The 24,009-nt window shown below is 53.3% G+C and overlaps 2 protein-coding genes across 4 annotated transcripts in view; both read left to right on the top strand.

Moving 5' to 3' along the window:
• The first annotated feature begins 1,433 nt into the window (after nucleotides 1-1,433).
• NECAP2 (NECAP endocytosis associated 2) lies at nucleotides 1,434-15,430 on the top strand. Of its 3 annotated transcripts, XR_015136307.1 has the most exons (9): nucleotides 1,434-1,545; nucleotides 3,692-3,792; nucleotides 6,486-6,590; nucleotides 6,676-6,757; nucleotides 7,707-8,879; nucleotides 9,481-9,812; nucleotides 10,316-10,493; nucleotides 13,282-13,366; nucleotides 14,173-15,430. XR_015136307.1 is itself a non-coding variant. In XM_086325038.1 (8 exons), the coding sequence occupies exons 1-8, from the start codon at nucleotides 1,454-1,456 to the stop codon at nucleotides 14,219-14,221; spliced, it is 801 nt and encodes a 266-aa protein (XP_086181164.1). In that variant the 5' UTR covers nucleotides 1,434-1,453; the 3' UTR covers nucleotides 14,222-15,430. The 3 variants fall into 3 exon arrangements, 1 of the variants encoding a protein (XP_086181164.1); XR_015136304.1 differs by having other exon boundaries at nucleotides 7,707-9,812; XM_086325038.1 differs by lacking the exon at nucleotides 9,481-9,812 and having other exon boundaries at nucleotides 7,707-7,815.
• Nucleotides 15,431-17,683: 2,253 nt separating this feature from the next.
• The window catches only part of CROCC (ciliary rootlet coiled-coil, rootletin), a 55,748-nt gene continuing 49,422 nt past the window's right edge, over nucleotides 17,684-24,009 (top strand). Inside the window, exons 1-3 of the mRNA XM_086364112.1 lie at nucleotides 17,684-17,813; nucleotides 17,879-17,984; nucleotides 21,103-21,283. Of these exons, the coding sequence (XP_086220238.1) occupies nucleotides 17,684-17,813; nucleotides 17,879-17,984; nucleotides 21,103-21,283 (417 nt within the window). The remainder of the gene's footprint in view (nucleotides 17,814-17,878; nucleotides 17,985-21,102; nucleotides 21,284-24,009) is intronic.

Raw genomic sequence — 24,009 nt, forward strand, 5'->3', positions numbered from 1 at the left:
TTCAGACATCAAGTAACCTAAGTGTATGCTAAGCCACTCCAGTCATGTCCAACTCTTTCCGACGCAATGAACTGTACTCCGCCAGGCTCCTCTATCCACGGGATTCTCCTGACAAGAATGGGTTGCCATTTCCTCCTCCAGGGGATCTTCCCCATATAGGGATAGAACCCATGTGTCTTATGTCTCCTGAATTGGCAGGCAGGTTCTTTACCACTAGTGACACCTGAGAAGCCCTTCAGACAACCCTCAGTCAGTCAGTCAGTTCAGTTGCTGAGTCGTGTCCAACTCTTTGAGACCCCATGGACTGCAGCACATCAGGCTTCCTTGTCCATTACAACTCCCAGAGCTTGCTCAAACTCGTGTCCATTGAGTTGGTAATGCCATCCAACTATCTATCTCATCCTCTGCTGTCCCCTTCTCCCACCTTCAATCTTTCCCAGTATCAGGGTCTTTTCTAATGAGTCAGTTCTTCAAATCCAGTGGCCAAAGTACTGAAGCTTCAGCTTCAGCATCAGTCCTTTCTATGAATATTCAGGATTGAGTTCCTTTAGGATTGATTGATTTGATCTCCGTGCAGTCCAAGGGACCCTCAAACATCTTCTCCAACACGACAGTTCAAAAGCATCAATTCTTCTGTGCTCAGCTCTCACATCAATACATGACTACTGGAAAAAATATAGCTTTGACTAGACAGACCTTTGTTGGCAAAGTAATGTCTCTGTTTTTTAATATGCTTTCTAGGTTTGTCATAGCTTTTCTTCCAAGGAGCAAGCACCTTTTAATTTCATGGCTGAGGTCACTACCTGCAGTGATTTTAGAGCCCAAGAAAATAAAGCTCACTGTTTCCGTTGTTTCTCCATCTATTTGCAATGAAGTGATGGGACCGGATGCCATTATCTTTGTTTTCTGAACGTTGAGTTTTAAGCCAACTTTTTCACTCTCCTCTTTCACTTTCATCAAGAGGCTCTTTAGTTCTTCGCTTTCTGCCATAAGGGTGGTGTCATACGCATATCTGAGATTATTGATATTTCTCCTGGCAATCCTGATTCCAGCTTGTGCTTCATCCAGCCCGGAATTTCGCATGAGGTACTCTGTATATAAGTTAAATAAGCAGGGTGACAATATACATACAGCTTTGACTATTTCTCTCCCGATTTGCAGTCAGTCCATTGTTCCATGTCCAGTTCTGTTACTTCTTGACCTGCATACAGATTTCTCAGGAGGCAGGTCAGGTGGTCTGGGATTCCCATCTCTTTAAGAATTTCCCACAGTTTGTTGGGTGGCTCCTGGTTCCTTCCGCCACAGGTCGTGAGGCGAGACCTCCAGTAAAGGGCGCGCGGCGAGGAGCGGCTGACGCCCGCGATCTGCCGCTCTAGCCTGACGTGAGTCATAGAGTCGCGACTTCCGTCGGGCCGGGAAGGAGCCGGAAGTTCGGCGGGCTCGGGGCGTCGAGATGGAGGAAGCGGAGTACGAGTCGGTTCTCTGTGTGAAGCCAGATGTCCACGTCTACCGCATCCCGCCGCGGGCCACCAACCGTGGTTACAGGTGACCACCTGCCGCCAGGCTAGGCTAGTCACGACCTAACCCCTCCCCGGCCATCCCCACACGCCCACTGTGGGAGAGGACGGCCCGGCCAGTTGACGGGCGAGGGGCGGGCACAGGTAATGCTGCCGGTTCTCTCAGGTCGAGGCCGGAGCAGCGAGGGGTACCCAGACTTTCTCTTGTCTCAGTCCGACGAATGGGGTCCCGGCGGCGGGGACGGTTGAAAGCGATATATAGCATTTAGACCCTAAACATGGTCGGGAGTGGTGGTGTCACAGACCTTTTTTTCAGCGCTAGCTGACGGCCTTGAAGGGATCCTTGGAAAGACTTGAGGGGAGGAGCCCTGTCACTGGCAGAAATCCCCCAGGGAAGGAAGGGAGCCCAGAACCGGTCCAAAGGACCCGTCCTGGGAAGTTTTAAGCTGATGTTGAAAGCCCAGGGGCCCTTCCTTACCCAGTTTTCTTGGCACGAACCTCGGCCTTGATCACAGCCTCTGGCTGTTGAGAGGCATCCATCCCCACTTGTCTGGTGAAATGTTCACCTGAGACGAACAAATAGGCATGTTTGTAAAAGTAGATTATGTGGAAGAGAACACAGGAAACTGCCCTGCCAGAGGAAAGGGGGGGTTGGGAGGATACTTCCTTTCACCGAATGTCTTTGTACAGTTTGCATTTTGTCTTCGTTGTCAACGACTAAAAGCATTAAAAGAAAATAAGATAATGTCTCATATGGATAACCTAGCCTATGGCTATTTTGTGCCACACGGGGTTGGGGGTGGGGGTGAGCGGTCTTGAAGGCAATGTTTGTCCAGGTTATTTGGAGATACAGGGTTGTCCTGCACCACAGGAATGGTGGAGTGTCAACGTCTCTGGCCTCTTGTTACTTTTCAATTGTGTTAACATGGCCTCGTAGCTGATTTTCTAGTGAACAAATACTTTATTGAACACCTAGTACATCCATGACATAGTTTAAAAATAATATGAAAGCAACAATAGTGAGACAAAAACTCATTTGCTTTCTGTGGGCAAATGGGATGGGCCACCAAACCAGGGATGGTCATCTGCCTCCCTCCCGTCAGGAGGATGAGTCTGGTCCCCCAGAGATCGAGGTTACCAAGTGTTAAGGATGGCTAGGTTGGCAAAAAGGGAACTGCCAGCCTCTGCACTTCAGCCTCAGAGCTCTGCTTAACTTGAGTTAAAGGCCTCTTGTCTCAATAAGAGGAACTGAAGCTGTGTCAGCTGACTTGTGAATTGAAAGTCTGCATTAATGTGGCCTTCAAAACAACCTGCGTCCACAGTTATGACGTCTCTCCAAGACCTGGCATATGCTTAGGGACTTCTAAGAAAAGCCTCTTGGAAACACCCAAGGTTTTTGCTTTTGGGGGGTTTACTGAGATGGAACTAAAATGTAAAGTTAATGCTTTAAAAGAGCCAAAAGAGGCTGTTGAGATAGGTCTGTGGTTTCCTGGGTTTATTTCTCCTCAGGCTGCCTTTGAGAATAGATTTCCTGAATACTCATTCACTTTTCCCACATGTCCTGTTGGCTGTCCTTTGCTCGTCTGCTAACGCTTGCTCCCCTTCTTCTTTTCCTCCAAGATGGTCTCAGTGGTCCCAAATGATTGCTCTGATGGCCACAGCCTAGCAGTGTCTTCAGCAAACCATGTAGTTTGTAGTAGTTGCTTTCTCTACAGAAAAAAACCTAGAATTCTACTTCAGAGACGGTCTCTATAATCTGGAACTGGGGTTGGCCAGCTATGACCCATGTGTTTTTGTTTGGCTCATAAGCTAAGAATGGTTTCTACATTTTTAAATGGTTGGGGAACATTTTAAAGAAGAATTTTTCAGAATGTGAAAATTATATGAAAATCAGGTTGTCCATAAAGTTTCACTGAAATACAGCCCTGTTCAGTAGAAAATATGTAGTTAGAACACCTGAAGCACCAACATGTGACGCAGTATGACTGCTCTCCCTCTGCGGCTGCAGAGTGAGGAGTCCGGATGGAGATTGTGTGGTCCTTTTCCCAAGACGTCTGCCAACCCCGGTCTAGAGCACACAGCCCACATGCCCTTCCCATCCCTATCCCCACCCCCAACATGGAGAAGGGGAGCAGGAGCCTCTCGCAGCGGCACAACGGTTTTTGTCCCTTTAGGGCTGCGGAGTGGCAGCTGGACCAGCCATCATGGAGTGGCCGGCTGCGGATCACTGCAAAAGGCCAAGTGGCCTACATCAAGCTGGAGGACAGGACCTCAGGTAAAGGCCAGGGAGGCCTGCGTGGGGCTGAGGTACCACACCTCCCACTTTGTAAAGGGAGGGGCGGATGGGGCCTGGCCAAGCCACTCAGGGAATCGGGGGATCTGTCCTGGAGATCAGAGCCCGGGTATACTTGTACACTGACTCCATTCCCCAACCTTTAGTTTAAAAGAGTATTTTCTGTCAAGCACCTGTTCTTTTGGGCATCCTTAAGGCAATAGCACCCTACTCCAGTACTCTTGCTTGGAAAATCCCATGGACGGAGGAGCCTGTTAGGCTGCAATCCATGGGGTCACTAAGAGTCGGACACAACTGAGCGACTTCCCTTTCACTTTTCACTTTCATGCATTGGAGAAGGAAATGGCAACCCATTCCAGTGTTCTTGCCTGGAGAATCCCAGGGACGGGGAGCCTGGTGGGCTGCCGTCTATGGGGTCGCACAGAGTCAGACACGACTGAAGTGTCTAAGCATAGCATAGCAAGGAAGTACTAATTTGGGAGCCCAGAGAGAAAGGGCCTACAGGTTGGTCCCAAGTAGGAAGCCCTGGAGCTTGCCTGGAAAATAAGCCACACGTTGACTTCTGCTGTTAGCTTGGTTTCTTAATCAGGAATTCTGCTTATCAACTAAATGGTAACTTCCCAGACTGACCACACCCACTAACTGAAAGAACTGGAAATTGTCCTTCTCAGCTCTTTCTGTGGCGAGAGGACAAGCCAAGCTGGGCTGTGTTGGACTCAGCTGACAGTTGTCCCCCTTGGCAAAATCTCTGGCAATCCTGCGCCACCAGCGCCTCTGGGTGGGCTGTGGAGGGCAACATGGCCTGGAGCAGTCCCAGCCTACCCCCTGGAGTTGGAGTCAGATGCAGGGCTTCTCAGTCAGATGCCCCAGCATTCTGTAATGTCTTCTTTTTCTACCATAGAGGTTTTCCTTTGTGGGGCAAATAAAATGCAAAGATTCGTGAGCAAAACTGGCTGCCTCTTCTCAGATCTGCATCACTGTGTCTGAGCTATGGGGCCTTAGACAAGCCACATGACCTTTGATACCTTGGACTCCTTTTTGGTGAAATGGGGAGCACATTATTTCCTGCTTCCCGGGATTGTTGGAATACGAAATGAGCACATAGATATCCGAATGCTTTGTGAACTGCAAGGTGACCCAAAGCGCCAGTTTGTTTCAAGCATGACTGAGCATTGATGGCAGAGGAGTTTGAAGGGACGGCTGCCTGGTCTGCCCAGAGAACTCTGGCTGCGAGATTTGCTGGACGTCCCAGGTGGCATCACAAGGGAATGGCAGCACCTGTTCTCTGGGGACCCTGGGAACTACCTTTAAGGTACACACCTGGTGGGCCAGCCACTGCTCAGAGCTGAGCCTCACCTGCAGGAGCCACCCCAGGACACCCTTAGCTTGGGGTCCTGCCCACTGGGTCGTGTTTGTCCCTCACTTTCCAATCACTCTAGGCCAGGGTGTCTCAGCTTCGGCAGTAGTGACATTTGGGGCCAGCTGAGTTATGTGGCCTGAGTCATATTTAAGATAACTTAGCAACATCTCTGACTTCTCCCTACTAGATGCCAGTAGCACCCCCAAGTTGTGACAGTCACAAGTGTCACCAGACATTGCCAGATGTCCCTTGGCAGAAGGGAGGTCCAAATCACCTGTGATGGAGAACCACTGCTCTAGGCTGAAAGCATCCGGGTGAATCCCAGATCCCCAGGTACCAAACTAGAGAGGGCAGAGGAGTTAACAAGAAGCTACAAACTTGGTCCACCGATTTGGATTCAGTTCAGCCTTGATCGCACAGTCACCTCTGAACCATAGGATTTAGTAGAAACTGGTCAATACTTGACTCATCAACAGAGATTAGCACACTCGAAAACAATACCAGTTGTAAATGCTCGCAGAAGATGTGTGTTGTACTACACCCTGGAGAGCCGTAGTTGATAAAGGGATGCATTTTACAAGAGCTGTTTTTGTTGTTTTTTTAGTTCTACCTGTTTATTGCTACCAATTCATTTCTCTCTAACCCCCTCCGTCATGCCAGCGCATGGACTGTAGCCCGCTAGGCTCTTCTGTCCATGGAATTTTCCAGGCAAGAATACTGGAGTGGGTTGCCATTTCCTCCTCCAAGGAAGAGCTGTTTTTAAAATCAGTCACTCTTTTGGCCTGTGATTAGATTAAATCAGCCTGCTTCAGGTCCTTCTGAGAGTGCAGAAACCCGCCCGCTTCACTGGGTTCACCTGTCCCTTGAGTCCTGCCTTTGGTACTGGAATGATGCAGAACGTGTGATCTCCCTGAACCAGGGCCCTCAGGGTACAGGCAGTGGATGTGAATGGGCGAGACACGGAACGGTGACCAGCTCCAGCCCGTCATTCTCACGTGGAAGTGGAAGCCCAACGTTGCTAGAGCTTTTGATTTTAAGAGAAGCCAGAAATCTGGATTATTTTACATGTAATTTGATTTTGAAGTGTTGGCAGTTAAGTTGAAAGTGCTAAACTAGGAACTGAGTCTGGCCTGTAGGCCACCTCTGACTTAGACCTCTCATCGGTTGTATTCCTGTTGTGTTCCTTTAGCCAGAATGCATTTGACTTGAATTCCAGAGTCAGGTTTGCCGCTCTGCCTCGAAGGGCAAGGGCCCTAGTCATGGGATAGAAATAGGCTGTGAGGGCCTCAAGGCTCATCCTCACTTCCGCTTTCAGGGGAGCTCTTTGCTCAGGCCCCAGTGGATCAGTTTCCCGGCACAGCTGTGGAGAGCGTGACGGATTCCAGCAGGTACTTCGTTATCCGCATCGAAGATGGAAACGGTAAGCTCGGGACTCGGGGCTTCCTCTTCCGAGAAGGGTTTCCTCTGCCTTTGGAAAGTAGGATTGATTGTGTGTTGTCCCTCAGGGCGACGGGCGTTTATTGGAATTGGCTTCGGGGACCGAGGTGACGCCTTTGACTTCAATGTTGCCTTGCAGGACCATTTCAAGTGAGTGGTTCCAGGAGACACACTCATGCTTCCTCCCTCTTTCGTGGGACAGAATGATCTCCCAGGTTAGGATACCCAGGTGGTTGTGTGTGATCTGTCTGCTGGCAGTCTCAGGGGAACTCACTTCTCCTTTAAGATAGGTCCCCTCTGCGCTCTTCGAGTCCTCATCTCTGCCTTGAGGTCTCCTTTTCCTGAGGCCCATCTCTGACCCCCAGTCAGCTGCCCCAGCCTTGGAGGTGTCATGTCTCTGCCCCCGTCAGTCCCTTGAGTGGCCGGGGTCCTTTCCCGGCTCCCTTGGCCTTTGCAGACCCGTTCCTCTATGCTGTGATAAGCAGTGCTGGGATTTCCAGGCCACTCAGCACATGCCCTGCTGGTCCTTTCTGAAGCTAGAACGGCAGGAAAACCTATCCCCTGCCATCTGAGGCCTCCATCTCTGGCTGTGGGGAGTGTGCAGCTGCTCACGTGAGTGCTTCTAGCTCCGCTCTGCTCTACGTGGCTGCTGGAGCACTGCTCTTTGGAGAGTGGGGGACCTTTTTGGTGCTTTCCACTTGCTGGGCATCTGTCCTGTCTCACCATCTACTTTTTAAGCCCCTGGACGGTGTTTTGGTCTTCACGCCACATGCTGAGGAGGAGAGGCCCAGGTTCTTAGATTTCCTGAAGACCAGTGTTAGGACCCTCTACCTAAATGGCCTTGTGGCGTTTCATAGTCTTTGAGGCGTAGGCAGTCGGCATCCCGTGTTGCTAGTGAGGAAACTGGCAAACGCGCAGCTGCCTACATGTCAAAGCCAGGACCTGAACGCAGGCCTAGTTCTCAAGCTGCTCTCAGGTCCTCCTGCAAGGTTGCAGTCACAGCCTTGTCCTGGACTGATGGCAGGTGGGACTGAAGCGAGGGCGTGAACACAGGGCAGCCCGCCCCTTCCTCACCTCTTCCTTCCTCTTTTCTCCCCAGGTGGGTGAAACAGCAGTGTGAATTTGCAAAACAAGCCCAGAACCCAGATCAAGGTCCCAAATTGGACCTAAGCTTCAAGGAGGGCCAGACCATCAAGCTCAACATCGCGGTGAGTGCTGCCCCTGCTTGGCGGCCTTGGCCACCACACCAAGCCCAGCCCAGAGCCGCCGCTCTTCTCAAAGTTCAGCACGTGTTTATTGAGCAGCAGCCCAACGCCAGGTATTGCGCTGGGGGCGAGCAAGAGGGCTCTGCTATCACAGAGCTCAGAGTGGAGCTGAGATGAGGGAATCGAGATGTGATTACGTGGCGGGAAGGTTCTGTGACCTCAGGATGTCTTCAGTGCTGTGAACTCCTGGAGTGGGGGGTCCTGCAGCCTAGAGTTAGGGGGAACCAGAGATGCCTTCCTGGAAGAAGTGACCTACGAGCAAGGGAAGAGAGGTCAGAGGGCGGTTCAGAGGGCATGGCGTGTGCAAAGCCTCTTGAGGAACATCAGTCGCTTGCTGACGTAGCTGATGTTTCTGTGTTGGCCCTTGGCAGGGGGGCCCATGTACTCACCTCAGGTTGTGTTTTGGGGACGTCCCTGGTGGCCCTTTGGTTAAGACCCCACGTTCCCGATGCGGGGGACACGGGTCCAGTCCAGTCCCCGGTTAGGGAACTGGATCCCACATGCTGCAACTAAGAGATTCCTCGCGCCACAGCTAAGACCTGGCACAGCCAAATTAAGAAAAAAAAAAAAGATGGGCAGCGCTCTGCTGGCGGGGAAGTGTCGGGTGGGCACTGGGGGTCGCGGGCAGCTCTGCTGGCGGTGGTGTCCTGGCTCCCTTGTCGTGGTCCTGACGGGCCCTGCATCTCAGGAGCAGTTGAGCTGGGCTGGAGTGCAGGACGTGGCCTCTGCCTGGGTATGGGGGTGGAGCTGAATGATTGGGGGAACTGAGGACCTGGTGGATTTGTTTCTGAAGACAGTTTGTAACCTGAAAATAACAGTCTTCCGCTTCACTTACTATCTCTTTTCTCCTCTCTTCTGCTTCCTGCTGGTGATGATTTGGGACCCTTGAAGTTGGTCAACTGTCTCTTAAGAGAAAATCCAGGTCATGTCCCGTGGACTGGTTGGGATGTGAGTCTCTGTCTTATTGGGAAGAAACTAACATTTAAAGAGCATCAGCCGTGTGCCAGGTAGTGTTTTTAGGGCACTTCTCACGTGGATTAAACATTCTCCCCGTTTACAGGAGAGGAAGTGGAGGCATAGAGAGCTGGAGGGTCTTGCGCAGGGTCGTCGAGCTAGAATAATCAGCACAGCTGTACGCGTACCCAGGGCCTGGAAGGCTTAGGCTACCCACCCCAGTATTCTCTGGCGTCCCTGGTGGCTCAGCTGGTAAAGAATCCACCTGCAATATGGGAGACGTGGATTCGATCCCTGGGTTGGGAAGATTCCCTGGAGAGGGAAAAGGCTACCCACTCCAGTATTCTGGCCTGGAGAATTCCATGGACAGTATAGTCCATGGGGTCAAAAAGAGTCAGACACGGCTGAGTGACTTTCACTTCAGTTCACTTGACTCTGGTCTGTGATCTCAGCATTGGATTAAGCTGCTGCTCTCCTGGCAAGGTGGGAACCATGCCATCTTCATCTTTGAGATGCTCTGGCTTTTGGTTCACCTCGGTGTTGACGTTTCTGTTTTTTTTTATTAAATGTTTCGTTGAGGTATAATATACATACAGAAAAGCACACACATTGTAAATGCAGAACTCAGTGACTTTTTTAAAAACAAATATGCAGGCTTCTCTGGTGGTCTGGTGGTTCAGAATCTGCCTGCCAGTGCAGTGGATATGGGTTCTATCACTGGTCCGGGAAGATCCCAGATTCTGTGGAGCAGCTGAGCCTGTGCACCCAACTGCTGAGCCTGTGCTGCAGAGCCTATGCTCCGCAAGAGGAGACGCCATTGCACTGAGAGAAAGCCCATGCACAGCCGTGAGGACCCAGTGCAGCTGAAGATGAGGAAATAAATGTTGAAAACACAAGTTTGCTCACACAAGCTAGCCCCCAGATGAAGACGTGGATGGCTCTCAGCACTCTGGAAGCCCCTCCCCTGCTCTCTTCCGCAGGACAGAGTGAGCACTATCCTGATGTTGTTTTTAACGTTTTATTGATTGACTCACACACCTCATACTCCTTTATGTATGGCTCCTTTCGTTTACTCAGCCTGGCATGTGTGAGAGCATCCATATTGTTGAGTGTAGTCGGTTTATCCTTGTGGTGGTGGCAGGCTGCATTATGAGAAGGAATGCAGTTACCTGATGGTGGGCATCGGGGCTGTCTCCAGTTTGGGGCTGTTACAGGAGCGCTGCTGTCAGTGTGCAGATGGTGTCTTTGGTGCCCACGTGTATGTATTTCTGTTGGGTCCATGTAGGAGTGGAATGGCAGAGGCATCAGGTCATATGTTCAGCTTTAAAGATTCTTACAAACAGCTTTTCAAGGTGAAAATGCTGCGTGGATGGCTGCTGCGCGTCCTGGTGACGCAGACGTTTGGGGCCCCGGGGTCACCTTGTGCAGCTTTCTGATGGCAGTGGGGTCCAGCAGAGCTGACCGACGCTCATTCCTCCCCTCTTTTTAGAGCATGAAGAAGAAGGACGGCGCAGCCGGGACGCCCCGCGCCCGGCCCACCAGCACGGGAGGACTGAGCCTGCTTCCCCCACCCCCGGGGGCAAAGACCGCTGCCCTGGCCCCTCTCTCCGGGGAGCATTTGTCTGTGGGGGGCTCTGTCGTCCAGCCAGCAGTTTCTCCCAGCTCAGGTCAGTGTGCGAGGGTGATGGCCCCGCAGCTTGGGCTCCTCTTCCCCCTGGCAGCGGGCCCCGCAGCTTTCCCTCCTTCGCCCACGTTGGTCACACTTAGTGCCCGTTGTGAGGAACTGGAGGGTGGGTGCCACAAAGCTGGTCCTGCCCACACTGGGTAAGGGCTTCCTCTCTTCCCACCACTTCTCCTTCAGGGTGTCTGTCCCGCCCTGATGGGCAGGGACTACAACTCACTTGTTGCCGTGAAATCTTCAGCGCATGGGTTCCTGGTTCTCAGAGGCTGCTCATTAAATGAGTGAGTGATGGTGACATGGTCTCTGGTCACAGGATGCTCAGTCTGTTCGTAACAGAAGAGAAGAGTCCTGAGCACAGAGACCAAATGCACAGGGACCAAACTCACATGATCTCGGGAGCTGTCGTCATGGAAGAGGTGGCATTGAATCAGGCCTTGAAGGACAAAGATCTGGGCAGGGGTGCTGGCGTTGCAGACAGAAGAAGAGCATGAACAGGACTTAGACTTTTAAGCATTGGTGTGTTAGGGAGATGGAGGCTGCACGAGTGTTCCACGGTGGGTGGTGGGAAGTATACCTGGAGATTGAGTTTGTAGCAGGCTCCTCAGCGAGGCTGTTGGGCACTGGACGCCGTGAGGCAGCTCCCCCAGCGGCTGCGCTGGCGCTCGCTCCAGGCCGTGAGCAGCGCCCCTGGAGACCCGGGGTTCTGGACGTGAGTGCCTCGTGCCAGCCGCGGAGGTGCTGGGAGGCCAGCCCGGCCCCTCAGTGTCCCCACCCTGCCTGCCAGGCCAGTGTGATGCTCTTCGCCTTCCTTGGGCTGGCTGACTGTCGCCAGACCCCTTTCTCTGACCAGCATATTGGGCTGGGGGAGGATCCCAACAAGAAGCCTGCTTTCTTTCCCTTTTAAGGGTCGGGCCTACCTGGAGGTCAGGCTTCAAACCTCAGCCCTGTGGGGAATCCCTCACCCCAAGAGAACGGCAGGAGCAGCAGTTGGGGAGTGTGCCTGCCCAGCCCCTGGAGTCACTCTCAGTGAGGTCACAGGACCCCTGGGCTTGGCATTCTGGGGACAGGGGCGGGAACCTGCACACTTCACACCGTTGGGGGCTCACTGAGGCCTGAGGGCCACAGTCTCGGGCGTTCTGTCTGTGGCCGATGCACGTCCAGTGCCAACGTGGAGTCCCTGTGTCATGCCAGATAGCGTTTGAGGGCACTGCAGGTGCAGCCCCAGGCCTCCGCTCCCAAGGCCTCGTGACGTGACGCGCTGGACAGGCAGCTGCGGGTCGTGACTAGCCAGCATTCATGAGCACTTGCTATATGCTCCCAGGCCAGACTGAGTGAGTTCACAGTCTAGCTAACCATTGTGTGATATTCAGAAGATTGCCTGCTACTTCGTGCCTCAGTTTTTTTATCTGTAGGAAAGGAGTAGTAATGATGCCTACAGCACAGGTTTCTTGTGAGGATCCAATGCGCCAACCCACACAGTGCGCGCAGAACGGCACCTGGACAGTGTAAGCGCTCCCTGAACGTTGGCTCTCGTGTGCGTGGCACTGCATCGTTACACCATCATCACAGTTGACTGGGCCTGTTGGATGCCCTCCACTTGTATTAACATATTTGATCCTCAGACAGGTCAGTCTTACGAAAAGTATTCATCACTGCTGTCTCCATTTTAGAGATACGGAGATTGAGGCTGAGGTAACCTGCATAAAGTCAAACAGGCTGGCCTGTCTTCCCCCAGGGGCTGTGGTGAGGTTCAAAGGAGATAATGTCTATTAAATACTTATGTGCTTATTCGCTCAGTCGTGTCCGACTCTGCGACCCCATGGACTGTAGCCTGCCAGGCTCCTCTGTCCATGGGATTCTCCAGGCAAGAATACTAGAGTGGGTTGCCATGCCCTCCTTCAGGGGATCTTCCCCAGCCAGGGTAGAACCCAGGTCTCCCACATTGCAGGCGGATTTTACCTGCAGATTCTTGACCTCAGATTCTTTACCATCTGAGCCACCGGGGCAGCCCACGTTTTACAGTTCACTGAGTGTCCAACTGGGCGAACTACTGAACTGTGGAGGGCCCTGCTTGTATGTGGTTTTCCGGCCCATTAGACATTAGACGTAGCTGGTGGGAAGGCAGGTGGCTGGCACCACTGGGGGAGGGGCCGGAAAAGCAGGCCTGCCGCCATGTCATGCCCTCCACCCGGTGACAACGCCCACACAGATGCCCCCTTGGGACTTCTGGAAGACTCCCCAGCCCCATAAGTTTGGCTCCTAGGACTTGGCACATGTCTGGGACATAACTTTCTCAGCTAGTTGAGCCAGACACTGGCCCGAGGACTTTATATAAAGACAGTGTTGCAGTTTTGGTGAGCATTCTTCGTCCAAGAGGTCAGGAGGTAGTACATTTTACAGATTTCCAGCATCAATGGTTGGGGCGAGGTGTGCTCCAGGTAGAGTGATGGCGTGGGACCCGCCCTCGCTGGTCCCCTCCCCTCCGCCTGGCGTGTGGCCTCTGCGCTGTCTCCAGGGGCCCCTGCTGGTCCCCTCCTCTCACCGGGCATGTGGCCTCTGCGCGTCTCCAGGGGCCCCTCGGGCTCATTAGAAGCAGCAGAAATGTGAATGGCTGGAGGTGTTTGTTGCCAAAAGGCACGTCTCTGCACGTCTTTCTCAGCACCTTGGAATCACAGTCTGATTTCCTGGTTACTGAGGCAACCAGAAGGGGAGGTCTCTGACGCCTCTATCTCTTTCTCTCCTCTTCTTCCCATTGGACTTGGGGACGTCTGTAGGAGGTGCCACTGTGTCCTGGCCACAGCCCAAGCCTGCCACCACTGCCACTGCCGACATCTGGGGAGACTTCACCAAATCCACAGGGTGAGGAGGGTCAGGTTCTCTGTGCTGGGACTGGGGCCAGGGCTGTTACTTTACAAACCTGGGATCGCCCCAGCGCCTGCCTTCTGACGTCAGGAGCAAGAGCACTGATGTAGACGCTTTCAGGCCACTGAGGGGACGGAGCCCCAGAGTGCCCACTCTGGGTGGCACGTTTCTCTCTGGGAAGGCTTTTTGCTGCCTTCCGCTGCTGAATGGCCTGGAGCCGCCCTCTGCAGCTCCTTCTGGTCTTTAAACCACCTCACCAGGTACTCTGGCTTGTCACAGTACCTCTAATCTCCTCCCAACTAGCTACCCCAGGACACTGGGCCAAGCGTTCACCAGGGTTCTGGCGTTGGCCCATCCTCATGGGACCTCTGCCTTTTCTGCTTCCTTAAAATTTCAAGCCTTTCCTAGGGATCAGGGTGAAAAGATGCTAAATGCACAGCATCGTTATGTGGACAGGCTGTAGACTGGGAGTCAGCACACACTTGCTCTCAAGGACCAGGAAGCCAAAGTTTAAACTGTGCAAGCTAGTTGGTCTCTATCCCAGCTCCTCATCAGCACTCCTGTAGCCCAGAACAGCCACAGTATGTGAGTGAGGGAGTGTGCCTGTGTACCAGTGAAACTTTATTTACATAGACAGGCAGAAAACTAGATTTGGTCTAGTCCTGGGTTGTAGTTTGCTGACCCTGGCTCTAGAACATTCAGAAACTGGCTTCTTAGAGTTCTTTCTGCCTAGAGAGAAGTTACATCTTTTGTGCTCTGTATTTCCAAACATTTGAAATCTGCCCCTCTCCCTATCTTTCCAGGTCGACCTCCAGCCAGACTCAGCCAGGCGCAGGCTGGGTCCAGTTCTGACCTGGACGTGACTCTCTTCCTCATAGGACTTCTGGAGAGGAGTCGCCTCGTCGGGGCTGAAGGAAGGAGCATGCGGTGCTCCCTGGCCAGCCTCTGTTGGGAACATGAGTCTCTCCTCTCCTCCTCCTTGCCTGGCTCTCTCAACAGACTGGGCGTGTTGGGCGGTACGTTGGCCCCGTGTCACACTGTTGCCTGGGATTCAAATTTGCAACCAGAACATGGAAGAAGAGTTTCTGGATCCCTACCCCCGTCTGTCCTCTTGACATGAAAGAGACTCTGAGACTCTTCCATCGTGATGACTCTTATTAAACACAAGCCCCCAAAGCAAAAGAAGGGCTGGAGTGTACTGCCTGGGTTCAGACCAGCCCGTCTGGGGGAGGCCATAGGTGTCACATGATCGCTGTCTGGAGGGGGCCTTTGTGCACGCGTCGGCTGAGCCACTCCAGTCAGGAGGAGGGAGTCCTTCCTGATTTCCAGCAGGTCTTTAGGCTGCAGCCTGAACAGATGATCAGGAGGGAAACCAAGAGTATTAACCAGCTTTTTAAAATTCTCTTAATGTTTGCTTTGCTAATGTGCTGATCTGCACTAACTCATGGTCTTTGTAAAAGCATGCTCTGGCAGCCTGCCCCCGTAGGAGCCTCTGAAAGCATTCCTCACCGTCAGCCGCAGGAGCTTCTCTGAGCTTCAGGAGCAGTGTTCATCTCAACCTTGTGGCCTGGTTTCCGTGTGTGCAAGGCCCGGTGGGCAGGGCAGGGCCGAGGCAGGCGCTGGCGGCAGGTAGGCCTGCGTCCGGGCCAGAGAGTGGCCGCTGCTCTCATGGGGTGAGGGGTTTGGCCCTGTTGTCGCGGGCTGCCGTCTCGGCTCCCAGGCTCACTGCGTGGTTCCTGGCGGACTTGGGCTCTCTCCCGGCTGTTTCCTGAAGTGCCTTGTCTGCAGACAGCTCCTTCCTTTCTCCTCTCCTTCGGGGACTGTACGTGACACACAGAAGGAGTTCTGAAGCAACTGGAAGTCTAGGCTTGCCTGTGTTCCTGGTTTATAGGAAATACTTTTATCTGAGCACACCTCTAAAATCGCTTCCATTGACATCCAATACCTCTTTAACTGAAAGCGTTCCTTTTTGAAAGGTCTAGATGATGAACTGAAAAAAAGTCTTGGCCTTTTGGTGGGACCAGATTTCTAAGATAAAAAATAAATATTTCTACTCTGTCAGTGTATGTCAGAGATGGAAATGTTTTTGGCGCCATGGCTGCTAACTCCTCCAGGATGCCTCCACAGGACACACACTGCCTTTTACCACTGAACCCACGTCCAGACTTAAGACTCGGGCCACAGCGACAGGTTGGCCAGAATGGGGGGATTTGGCCCTGTTGCCCTAAGGCAACCAGTAATTTCTCTGGTTACAGAGAACAGCCTTTCTGCCCTTCTGGGACATTCTGGGCTTCTTGCCCTCTAATGTGGGGGGCGAGCCTGCCTCCTGCCAAGACGTCCCCGTGGAAGCAGCTCCCTAAACAGTAAGGGTGTCGAAAAACAAGGTAAAGGCCGTGGCGTTTACCACACCTGTGGCTTCTGTAACAAAGGTGTGCTTTCACTGTAGTTATAGAAACGCCCCCCCTTACTGGTAAGCCGAGTAAGGGGTGACAGGAGCAGGAGATGGATGGTGAACGTGAGTCAGCGAACTCCAGGAGGCAGTGGCGGACAGGGAAGCCAGGCAGGCTGCCGTCCGTGGGGTCACAGAGAGGTGGACAGAGCTGAGCAACGGGACAGCAGCCAAGGACGAAGGGCGTTGGAGTTGAAGATCCTCTTGCCTTTTAAATAAGGAAAAGGAAATTACATCAAGGGATTCTCAGGAGTAGTGAACTTCTTTGTCTGTCTGCTGTCATTCTCCGTCTTCTCTAAATGCCTTAGACGCTAGGAAAGAGGAAGCTTAGCGTTAGAGGAGGCCCTTGACAGGAGCCATGTGCCGCTGAAGGGGAGCCCTTGGTTCTTGGAGACAGACCTGGGCTTTGATCTAGACTATCTTCCTGGTAAAAACGTGTGCCCGCAGTCTCCTTAAGCCAAATGTCACTCGGACGAGGCATCTGAAGCACTAGCAGGTGCCCATCCTGTAGTCTGACCTTAATCACCTTGATGTAGAATCAGGTAATGCATCCAGAACTGTTATTCACAACAGTGCTGCTGAAGAAACCGCAGTCAAAAAAATCTAACCTGGAAAGCACCTTGAGGGATCTGTAGGGCAGGGGACAGTCTGGTGCGTCACCAGCTAGAACCCCAGCAATGGGACCGGGGTCCCCAGGTCAGCCCCCAGTACCAAACCATGCATCTCCTCACATCCTTGACTGGAGCTTCCAAACTGGGGTGGGGATAGGAGGTAGGTATTGGGTTTGAGGGCTTTGAGACTACAGGATGTGTTCATGATTACATAACATTGCAACATGTCTCACCGGCTTTAAAAAGCCAACTGCCACGTTGTGTGAGTTGCCCTGGTCCCGGGGCCATAGTGTCGAGGTGGGAAGATCAGCCTCGCCGACAGCCAACAAGAAGCTGAAGCACTCAGGTCAGCGGTCTGCAAGGACCCGGACGCTGCCAGAGCCACCTGAGCTGGGGAGCAGACCCTTCCCCAGTTGATCCTCAGATAAGCCCCGTCTGCCAGCACTTGGCAGCCTCGCAGAGGACCCAGCCAAGCTGTGCCCAGACCCCAGAACCCTGAAACTGAGTTAGTAAACGTGTCTGAAGCTGCCAAGTTTGCAGTGATATCATTAGGCAGCAATAAGTAACTAATACAAAAGGTGAAAGGGCATCGAATGGGAGTCAGAGGGAAAGAAGGGCCTGGACACACTGAATGGCAGTATGGCCTTGGGAGGCCACTTATCCGGCTCCTTGGGGCCTCACTTTCCCTTTCTGTGACAACAGCTGTTGCTTATGTCTGCAAGGTACTGGTCTGTGCCCTTAAGGTAAAATTTGTCTCAGGAACTTCCCCGGCAGTCCAGTGGTTAAGACTCCATGTCCCCACTGCAGGGGGCACAGGTTGGATCCCTGGTCCGGGAGGGGTCCACATGCTGCGGGGCAACAAGGCCCGGCTCCACAGCAAGAGAAGCCACTGCGGTGAGAGGCCTGCGGATCGGAACAAAGACTGGCTACCACCCTTAGCAACCGGAGAGAGCGGGCACAGACGCACAGAGCTAGCACAGCCATAAATAAGGTTTAAAAAAGATCTTTAAAAAAGTCAGGCGTTATAAGACCCTGTCAGTTAACCTTACGGTATCCAGCAAGTCCAGTTGACCAGAACACATGTCCTCTAAGCCTCCTGCTTAATGTGGTCTGCCGATGGGGTGCAGAGTCCAACCCAGCCTCGCACCTGGGTTTGGCAAGCACTTGGCCCTAGCAGCGTGTGGGTGCTAAGTCCCGGTCACGTGTTTCCGTGACTGGAGCCACACACTTGGACCCCAGCACAGTGGAGCCGGCATGACTCCCTTCTGGTGGCCGGGCCCGGGCCGCAGGGCTGGGTGCCCCCTGTTTATGGGGCAGCGACCAGCGTCAGCAGCCCTGCGGGTTCAAATGCCCACAGGCCAGGCTGGGCTGAACAGAGCCCCGGGTCAGCACGGCAGCGGGCTCAAAGCCTCCGGGGGAGGGCTGATGCCAGTGTGTGCTTCCCTGCAGTGGGCTCCTGGGAGCCCCGGGCTAAGGAGGCCCAGCAGAGGAGCTGTGTGCTGTCCCTCCCAAAACACCAGGAGGCAGTGCCGTGGTGGAGAGGAAAGAACATGGGGTGAGACCCACTGGACTTCGCGCTGTGTGCCCTCGGCCAAGCCACTGCACCTTTGCGACGTCTCGGTCTCCTTACCTGTAAAGCTGAAGTAACCCTAGAAGCTGTAGCCTACAATTCCCCTTCACAGAAGAGTTCAAAGGGGACGGAGGATGGAACGAGAAAATGGGAGGTTAACCGCCGGCAGTGTGGAAGGCCGCCAGCATGGGCTGCCCACGAGGTGTGCGCACTGGGACCCCCAAGGAAGACCTGGTACAGGTGGGCCTGGACAGGTCCACTGGGGAGACGGGCAAGAAGGGGGGAGCGCAGACCCTGGAGCTCAGAGCAGGGTCTGAGCGCAGACCTCAACGCTGTGAGCAACATTCTGGAAGTAAGGGCTCTGTGGGGACAGGCAGGACCAGAAGTGGGCTGGGAAGGCCATGAGCCTGTCAGCACCTGGGTTCAGTCGCTCAGTCATGTCCAGCTCTTTGCGACCCCATGGACTGCAGCACGTCAGGCTCCCCTGTCTCCCGGAGCTTGCTCAAATTCCTGTCCATTGAGTCAGTGATGCCATCCAACCATCTCAATCTCTGCCACACCCTTCTCCTTTTGCCTTCAATCCTTCCCAGCATCAGAGTCTTTTCCAGTGAGTCGGCTATTCACACCAGGTGGCCAAAGCACTGGAGCTTCAGCTTCAGCATCAGATCTTCCAATGAATATTTAGGGTTGATTTCCTTTGGGATTGACTGGTTTGTTCTCCTTGCAGTCCAAGGGACTCTCAAGAGTCTTCTCCAACACCACAGTTCAAAAGCATCAACCCATAATAGCCAGGACATGGAAGCAACCTAGATGTCCATCAGCAGATGAATGGATAAGAAAACTGTGGTACATATACACAATGGAGTATTACTCAGCCATTAAAAAGAATACATTTGAATCAGTTCTAATGAGGTGGATGAAACTGGAGCCTATTATACAGAGTGAAGTAAGCCAGAAGGAAAAACATCAATACAGTATACTAACGCATATATATGGAATTTAGAAAGATAGTAACAATAACCCGGTGTACGAGACAGCAAAAGAGACACTGATGTATAGAGCAGTCTTATGGACTCTGTGGGGGAGGGAGAGGGTGGGAAGATTTGGGAGAATGACATTGAAACATGTAAAATATCATGTAAGAAACGAGCTGCCAGTCCAGGTTCGATGCACGGTACTGGATGCTTGGGGCTAGTGCACTGGGACCACCCAGAGGGATGGTATGGGGAGGGAGGAGGGAGGAGGGTTCAGGATGGGGAACACATGTATACCTGTGGCGGATTCATTTTGATATTCGGCAAAACTAATACAATTATGTAAAGTTTAAAAACAAAATTAAAAAAAAAAAAAAAAAAAGCATCAACCCTTCAATACCCAGCCTTCTTTATGGTCCAGCTCTCACATCTGTACACAACTACTGGAAAAACCATAGTCTGTAGACTATATGGACCTTTGTCAGCAAAGTATATCTCTGCTTTTTAATATGCTGTCTAGGTTTGTCACGACAAGGCTGTGATCCATGAAGGAGCCGGGCCTGGGTAGGGATTCACCAAATCTGGAGATTATGGACAGGTTGACACAGACCTGAGCCACGCTGGGGAAGCTGGGGGCCCATCTGCTTACTGGCAGAGGTCGGTCAGCCCTCCTTAGGCTGGGCCAGGGACACCACAGGGAATCTGTGCCCTTCTCCTGCAAACCTCACAGCCCTCCTCATCCCAGACCCCAGGGATTGACCCAAATCTTGGACCACAGCTCTCAGGCCTGGCCCAGGTCGCAGCCTTGCCTCCATCATCCCCAGGTATCAGAGCCCTAAGGACACATTGGCAACCCCTAATGTAGTTTCTCAGGTGTAAAACCCAGGCTTTGACAAAGATAAAACTACCATTTGGGGAGCTTCCCAGGTAGCACAGTGGTAAAGAACCCACCTGCCGAGCAGAAGATGAGGGTTTGATCCCTGGGTCAGGAAAATCCCCTACAGGAGGAAATGGCTACCCACTCCAGTGTTCTTGCCTGGGCAATCCCACGGACAGAGGAGCCTGGGGACTACAGTCCACGGGGTCGCAAAGAGTTGGACACGACTGAGCACCACCACCATCCATCCCCTCCTACCGGTGGGGAAACGGAACCATCAGCTGTAGGCCTGCTGCTTTTCTTTGTGGGAATTTACTTTTTTCCAAATGTAAAATCACAAAATCAAACATGCTTCTTCAAACAAAACATTCCTTCCTCCACCCTAGAGATTCGGACTGCCTGCCTCCCCCTTTTGAAATGGACCCAGTGCCTTCAGGAATGCAGGGAAGTTGAGGCCCACTGAGGATGGACATCTGAGCTACTGTTAGAACAGACAGGACACATCGCTGTTTAGTTTCAAAAGCATGCTTTCCTCTATGGTTTCCTCCCCATTCCATGTGGAGAAGGCACCCGAGCTTCTGAGATGGGAGGGGCAGTACGTGGGCTTCTGCCATTTTATCCACGAACAAGCGGAAGCCAGAGTGCCTCACTGGAGACTGCAGGACAATCAAGAAAACAAAGGCATTCTCCCCACAGGTCAAGTAACTGATGCCTCCTCAGTCTGGTTGGGCGATGGGTCAAGGCCAGACTTTAGGAGTTTAAGGCCTTGAAGGCAGGGCCAGGGGGCACAAGGGCTTCCCAGGTGGCACAGAGGTAAAGAACCCTGCCGCCAATGCAGGAGAGGGGATTTCAACCCCAGGGTCGGGAAGAGCCCCTGGACAAGGGCATGGCAACTTACTCCTGTATTCTTGCCTGGAGAATCCCAAGGACAGAGGAGGCTGGTGGGCTACAGTCATGGGATCGCAAAGGGTCAGACACGAGTTAGAGACCAAACAGCAGGGGACACAGAACCCCAGACTGCTGCTGGGTCTCAGTTCCAGTCGACCCTACCACCTTGCAGCTTCTAGGCCCTGAGCAACTGGCTTAGTCTTCAATTTCCCGTTTTGGCATAAGGAGCTAATAATCCCTGTTTGGGGGTTATTACCGTCCGGAGCAGTAAATGCAAGCCTGTGGGAAAAGCCCTCCTTCCAGTGTGGCTTCCGGGCCAGAGCCCGCCTCACGCTCCCTGCGACCGGCCACACCCCGGGCCCAGGGCGCGCCCCCGACGCGAGACGACGGGAGAACGCGGGCGGTTCGGGCGCCAGCCCCTCTCGACCCCGCCTCTGGCCCCGCCCCCGGCCCGCCACTGCCCCGCCCACCTCTGGCCCCGCCCTGACCCCCGCCCTCCGGCCCGGCCCGCTCGGCTTGCGCGGCAGCGGCGTTGGCGCGCGAAGGTAGGAAGCCGGCGGCGCGCCCTGCCGTGGGCCAGGGGCTCGGGCGCGCGCGGCGGGCGGCGGCCGCGGGTGGGGCGGGTCGCGGGCGCGCGCGGAGGCGGGGAGGCGGGCGCACGCGGAGGCGGGCCGGAGCCCCGGGCCTGGGGCATGGGGGCCTCAGGGCGCGCGCCGCCCCTCGCGCTCCCCGGCCCGCTGCTGGCGGACAGCGCCCGCGGCCTCTGCGGACGTCCTGCCCGCCGTCCGGCTCCAAATCCCGCCCGATTGCCGCGGCCTAGGGTGGGCGGGAGGAGGCGGGGGCTCGCCCGGGACAGGCCTTTCCCAACTCCGCCACCAGCAGGCATCCCTTCCTGCGCTTCCGGTGGGCCAGGCGCCGGCCCTGCCCCCCATGCTTGGGATTTTGTTTCAGTGCAGCCTGCGAAGTCGCAAGAAGTCCCCTTTTGCCCATGAGGAGACTGAGGCCCAGCGCGGTCCACTGAGTTCCCCAACATAGCAAACCCTGCAGGGATTTGGGCCCTCCTGGGGCCTCTCACCGTGGGGCCTGAGACCCCCATCTCTGGGGTTGCCCTTGTGAGCCGGCTCCCTTGTGATTTTTATGCGCTCTGAGCCGTTGCCTGCCTTCCTGGGGACCAGTCTCCCCAGGTCCCTCTGGGACCTCTACTTGTCTTGGGGATTGGGAGACGGTTGGAGGGAAGCGATACTCGGGTACCATCTGTTCTCATCTGAGATTCCCTGTTTTCCATAGCTAAGCTCACAGCAGGTGCTTACCAACCAAATCCTGTGACCGGATCAGAGCAGAGGCTAAGGCCAGGGCAGGCTCCTCAGTCAGGAAAGACCTCAGGAGTCAGAAACGGATCTTGGAGATTTCTTTGACTTAGTTCCTCTTCTCCCGTGTTTCTCTCAAGCCCTGGGTCAGCCCTTGGAGACTAGGTACCCCTCCCACCCGGGAGTCTGCTGTGGGGGACACGGCCCGGTTTTTAACCTTGGGCTCCTGAGATGTGGCTGGTATTGAATATGTGTTCCTGGGGTCCTTGTGGGATCCTTTTCTGTGGAGAATACACAGGCCAAGACTTGCCCTGTGTGACCCCGACAAACCCAGGGAAATTTTCTTTTCCTTTCTATTTTTTTCTTTTTCATTTAGTTTCCTATATTACTATTTGTCTCCTAGCATTCCTTCACTCACTCAACAACTGTTAATGGTATTTGGAGCCTTAAGCTCTGCAGAGACACCAGTAAGCAAGGCCAACTTGGTTCCTGCCCTTGGAGCAGACCAACAGCATACCTGTAGGAAAAAAAATTTTTTTTGGCTGGAAGATCAGGGTTTACACTCTCAGAAGGTGACATTTTTGGCCGAGGTCTGGTTGAGAAGCAGAAGTCGGCCGTGAAAGGAAAGGGGAAGAGCATTCCAGGCGGAGAAGGTGACAGGTGCAAAGGCCCTGAGCTGCAGCGTGCTTGGTGTGTTTGAGAATCAGTTAGGCCAGCGTGGCTGGGGAGGAGTGCGCTGGGGGAGAGGAGAGATGAGGTGGAGAGGTGGACCAGGCTGGATCAAGCAGGCCTTGTGGGCGTGGTAGGACTTTGAATTTTATTCTGAGCGTGATGGTAGCCAGAGTAGGGGTTGAACAGAAGAGGGATGTGTGAGACCAGATGGGTGGGGGACAAGAGAGGAAGTAGGGACACCCATGAGCCATCTTAGCAGGCTGGGCAAGAGGTGGCAGTGGCTTATTTGATACACATCAGAAACCTAGGGTGGTGACTGGCATACAGTAAGTACTACATGGTAGCCATCCTGTGATTGTTTAAAACTTTGGAACCAGGCACACGTGGGTCTCACCTGTGGCTTCAGCTCTTCATGGCTGGATGTGTTGCTCTTGTTCAGTCACTCAGTTGTGTCCAGCTCTTTGCAAGCCCATGGACTGCAGCACGCCAGGCCTCCCTGTCCCTCACCATCTCCTGGAGTTTGCTCAAACTCATGTCCATTGAATTGGTGATGTCATCCAACCATCTCATCCTCTGTCACCTTCTCCTTCTGCCCTCAGTCTTTCCTAGCATCAGGGTCTTTTTCCAATGAGTTGACTGTTCTCATCAGGTGGCCAAAGTATTGGAGCTTCAGCGTTGATTTTCTTTAGGATGGACTGGTTTGATCTTGCCATCCAAAGGACTCTCAAGTCTTCTCCAGCACCACAGTTAGAAAGCATCAATTCTTCGGTGCTCAGCCTTCTTTATGGTTCAGCTCTCACATCTGTGCATGACTGCTGGAAAGACCTGACTAGACGGACCTTGGTCAGCAAAGTAATGTCTCTGCTTCTTAATATGCTGTCTAGGTTGGTCATAGCTTTCCTTCTGAGAAGCAGTCGTCTTCTAACTTCAGGGCTACAGTTACCATCTGCAGTGACTTTAGAGCCAAGAAGAGGAAGTCTGTCACTGCTTCCACCTTTTCCCCATCTATTTGCCATGAAGTGATAGGACTGGATGCCATGATCTTAGTTTTTTTAATAGTGAGTTTTAAAGCTCGTTTTTTCACTCTCTTTCACCCTCATCTAGAGGCTCTTTAGTTCCTCTTCGCTTTCTGCTTTAGAGTGGTATCATCTGCATATCTGAGGTTGTTGATATTTCTGTCAACAGTCTTGATTCCAGCTTGTAACTCATCCATGACTGGATGACTTTGAGCAAATAATTTTCGGTGTGGGGAGAGGAAAGGAAAGTGTTATTACTTGCAATAAGTAAGGAGA

This window comes from Bos grunniens, chromosome 2 (genome assembly GCF_055505025.1).
Source record: "Bos grunniens cultivar Pamir isolate PY7600 chromosome 2, Bosgru_T2T1.0, whole genome shotgun sequence".
In the NCBI taxonomy this organism is placed as follows: Eukaryota; Metazoa; Chordata; class Mammalia; order Artiodactyla; family Bovidae; genus Bos; species Bos grunniens.